This window comes from Capsicum annuum, chromosome 10 (assembly GCF_002878395.1).
Source record: "Capsicum annuum cultivar UCD-10X-F1 chromosome 10, UCD10Xv1.1, whole genome shotgun sequence".
In the NCBI taxonomy this organism is placed as follows: Eukaryota; Viridiplantae; Streptophyta; class Magnoliopsida; order Solanales; family Solanaceae; genus Capsicum; species Capsicum annuum.
Window position 1 is genome coordinate 8,199,938 of NC_061120.1, and position 4,677 is coordinate 8,204,614.

Here is a 4,677-nt window from a genome sequence, read left to right on the forward strand (position 1 = left end):
TTTTTCATGCATTAGATGATCATCTTATCTTTCAAGGAGCAGATGAAGAGGAGCATTGGAAAGTACTTGAAAATCAGAGACTACATCGAGATTCTACCTATCCAGTATATCCAATTGTTAACGAATGGATAGGCCTTCAAAAACATTTATCCCAAACATTAAATTTTGGAGTGCCATATTGTTGTATAAACCAATTGAGTTTAGTTGAGCCAACACAACATGAATTCGACGTAGTTCCTGAAACTGACGAAGAAGATATGTAATTTTTTACATTGTATGTTATGTTGCAATTTAATGTTATAAAAAATTAAACTTTCATCTCAAAATAAAATACGTAAAATTTCATCTTTTAAAAAACTACACCATTCGTGGACATACAAATACGTAACTTTTTACATTGTACGTTATGTTGCAATTTGATATTATAAAAAAAAATAAAATTTCATCTCACAATAAAATATATAAAATTTTATCTCACAAAAGAAGTGCAAGATATCAAAATAATTGATAGTGCACTTTTTTAATGCACTATCCATTTATTTTATGAATAAACTATAAAAAAAAAAGGGGAATGATGCACAAAAAAAGTGCAATATATGAAAAATAATTGATAGTGTACTTTTTAAGTGCACAATCCTTAAAATAAATGGATAGTGCACTTATTTAGTGCACTATTAAAAAAAAAATGGATAGTGCACTATCCATAAAAAAAATGGGTAGTGCACTATCTAAATGTGAGTGCGGAACCTAAATATGCCATCATGTTTAAAAATGAACCAATCTATGCCACTGATCTATGGATAGTGCACTTATTTAGTGCACTATGCTATTTTAACGGAGTCAACACGGAAAAAAGAATATTGTGCACTTATTTTGTGCAAGCAACCTATTTTTATAACTTTTTAAATCAGTGGCATAGATTGGTTCATTTTTAAAGATGATGGCATAATTAGGTTCCGCACTCACATTTAGATAACTTAAACTTGAGTTATTTGTCACGTTTTACTTCATAAAATTTAATTTGACTAAATTTTCGAAGTTAAATTAGAGTAGATTAATTAAATATTTTAATATTTTAAATTTTAAATTTAGACATGTGAAAACTATATGAAAAATGTTATAAATTGCAATCTTTCTTATATTAATATAATGTAAATATATCTTAAAATATTAGTCAAAATTCATGTAGTTTGACTTTCAAATAGCATAACATGACAAGTAAAAATAAATAGAGAGAGTACTAATATACTAGAGACAAAAGTTAGACCTATTTCTTTCGTTTCATTTTACTTGACCCTTGTTGGCTTGGCACATACCTTAAGAAAAATTAATATTTTTAGTATTGTTTTTGCAACTCTCAATTTGACGATTATCATTACTATGGATAAAAAGAGAAAAATATAATAAAATTCTTTTAGTTTCATAAATTGGATAATAATTAAGTTAAAATAATCATATTTAATATCAAGATCAAATAAAATGGAACGGAGGAAGTAATTAGTCTGACAGTACTCTCACATTGACCTAATTTGAGTTTTATATTACTTTTAGCTTCTTGATCCATCATTCTAGATCTAGGAGTGTTTGACTTAAATAATGCATTATTTAAAGCAGTTAGCGTATATGGTACAATTTTCTTGAGATTTACATAATTAACACTTCCTCCATTACTGGTAGTCATCATTTTTATTTGTATTTCTTTAAAAAATATATTATTGACTAAATTGTTCAATAAAGAAAAGAGTTTAAGTTCTGTGCATCATCGGTGCACAAAATATTTTGATCTGTTATTGTAAGTTTGCCAATTATTTACATAAAAATTAAAAAAGAAAAAAATAGGTAAGCTGAAATAGCAAGTCAAGTTTATCTAATAGTTTAGAATATTTTATACACTGACGATCCACAAAACTCAAATTCTAAAGGAAAGTATTATTTAACATTTCATTCAATCCTAATTAATTGTGGTCCTTACTTAAAAAATAATATTGCCTAATACTTATCGTTTCACGACTAATTAGAAACCAAGGAAATATCTAAGTTGACTAATTAGAATTTCCAATCAAATCCAGATTGATGGCATTCTTTATTTTAACTCCTGCAGATCTTGAAAGGAAACATACACATCTTCCGCCGTGTTATGGGTATATATTTCCAAGGGTGGATCTAGAAGTCCGTCCACCTACGAGTTCACGTGAATTCATTAAATTTATCCAGACTATATATTGCTGCAAGTAAAGACCAAAATTTGTTATGAATTTGTCGTTAAATTGCTTCTAGCTGACATAATCTTTGGACAATTCATTGCTAAATAAATTAGTACAGATTCTGCTATTTAGCTATAAAATTTGTCAGTTACTAATTTCTGTTTTTAGTGATGTATGTTAATTCTGCTGTTAAGATATATTGTTTAAATCCAATTATTCAATTTCATGGCGTGCAATTAATGCTATATATTTTGACAAGCCAATCCAATTCTTTATATATATTATGTATTTCTAAGCCAAAGTTATAACATGGCTTCTGTAATTGAGCAATGTCAAGTTGCACCACCTCCTTGTGGTGTTGCTGAACTGACACTCCCTCTTACCTATTTTGATCATACATGGTTAGCTTTCCACCGTACACGACAGATACTATTCTACAAGCTCCCTATTTCCAAACCCAATTTCATCCAAAACATTATTCCTCCTCTTAAAGATTCACTCTCCCTCACTCTCAAACACTATATACCGTTAGCTGGCAATGTTGCTTGTCCACTAAATTCGAATGGATATCCCGAGTTACGTTATGTGACAGGAGATTCTGTGTCAGTTACTTTTTCTGAGACTGATATGGATTTTAATTATCTCATTGGTGACTATCCTCGTAATGCTAAGGATTTTTATCACTTTGTTCCTCCGTTGGCGGAACCAAAGGATGCACCAGGGGTCCAATTAGCCCCGGTCTTAGCTATTCAAGTGACACTTTTTCCGAATCTTGGTGTATCCATTGGTTTCACTCACCATCACGTTGCTGGCGATGGAGTTACTCTACTAGGGTTCATTAAGGCGTGGGCTATGCTTCACAAGTTTGGTGGAAATGAACAACACTTATCGAAAGAGTTCATTCCATTTTATGATAGATCTGTACTCAAAGACCCATATAAACAAGGGATGTACATATGGGAAGAGATAAAGCAACGAAATATAGAGATGCGCGACATTGTGACACCTCCTGAACACAAGGTTCGAGGTACATTTACTATCAAACGAGATGATATTGAGAAACTCAAGAATTTAATATTATCAAGACGACAAAGTACTCTAACTCATGTAACATCTTTCACCTTAACGTGTGCTTATGTATGGACTTGCTTGCTAAAAGTGGAGGGTGCGATTGGAGAAGAGATCATAGACGATAATGTATTGAAGTTCTTCGTATGTGCAGGAGATTCCAGAGCGCGATTCAATCCGCCACTTCCTCAATCTTATTTCGGGAATTGCCTAGTTGGGTATGTTGCAAGAACAACACATGCTGACTTAGTTGGAAAGGAAGGCTTTACAATTGCTGTAGAATTAATTGGAAAATCTATCAAGAAATGGATGAAGGACGATGACGAATGGATCATGAATAGTAGCTGGCGTATGCAATTTAGCGACGTAGATTGGAAAAGAACGATTTCAGTTGCTGGATCGCCAAAGCTTGACTTTTATGCTACTGATTTTGGATGGGGAAGGGCCGCGAAGTATGAGTTAGTTTCTCTTGACAATGGTGATGCAATATCGATGTATCTTAGTAAATCTAAGGACTTTGATGGAGATTTAGAGGTTGGCTTGTCTTTGTCTAAAACTCAAATGAATGCATTTGCTGCTATATTCACTCACGGACTAGGTTTTCTATAGCAAGCATCGAGCTGAGGGACGGAGATTTGACAAGGACCCCTACATTTTTATTAATTACCAAATAAAATAGACACAGAATCTAACTTTTTGTGTCCTTGCCTAAGTACTTCAAATTATAGATGTAATAAGACTAGTCCAAATAAGAATCCTTTTTCATTTGCTTGATCAGAGTGAGTTTTTTTTTCTTGTTGCATGATCAGAGGTGGATTTATGCACCTTAATGTTGTTATCCGAGCTTATTTAGCCTAGTTTTGATGAAAATTCGTGTGCTTAATGTGTTGTTAATGGTATAATTGAGCATCTAAGTGATAAACTTCTTGATCACAATGTTTAAGGTGTTTTTCAAGAAAAATTGAACTTAATTTGGTCACTTAGAGTTCAAACGAGGAAACTAGTGTTACTAGCTTAAGTTAGCTGTTATTCTAGTTGATTTCGATGGATTCTAATGCGTGTAATGTGTTCATAATTCTATGATTGTGTACTTATGTGTGGAACAACTTGTTGATAGTGTTCAAGGTTCAATTGGGTCAATCCAAGAGTCAAAACACTCAGATAAAGTTTAAAAGGACGAAACTAGTACTTAGCTTAAGTTATAGTTCAAAGCTGTAGATTGTGTGTTGTTTTGAACTCTAATTTGTGGTGTTTGATGCTATAGGATGCTTTGTGAGATGAATATGATGATATGTGAAATATACACAAGCTGAAAATCAATTGGAAACAACATCACAAGGCTTGGAATGAAAAGGACAAGTGCACGAGACAAGTTTAGAAGTGAAAATGGATGTCTTGGAGGAAT

The 4,677-nt window shown here is 32.2% G+C and overlaps 1 protein-coding gene across 1 annotated transcript; it reads left to right on the forward strand.

The window, feature by feature from the left end:
• The first annotated feature begins 2,513 nt into the window (after positions 1-2,513).
• LOC107844937 (phenolic glucoside malonyltransferase 1-like) lies at positions 2,514-4,109 on the forward strand. The gene has a single exon (XM_016689258.2). It carries the CDS (start codon positions 2,514-2,516, stop codon positions 3,879-3,881), a length of 1,368 nt encoding a protein of 455 aa, XP_016544744.1. The 3' UTR covers positions 3,882-4,109.
• The last annotated feature ends 568 nt before the right edge of the window (positions 4,110-4,677 follow it).

What these genes read in the sequence shown, in the direction of transcription:
- LOC107844937 (XM_016689258.2), top strand. Translation starts at nt 2,514, where the DNA reads ATGGCTTCTGTAATTGAGCAATGTCAAGTTGCACCACCTCCTTGTGGT.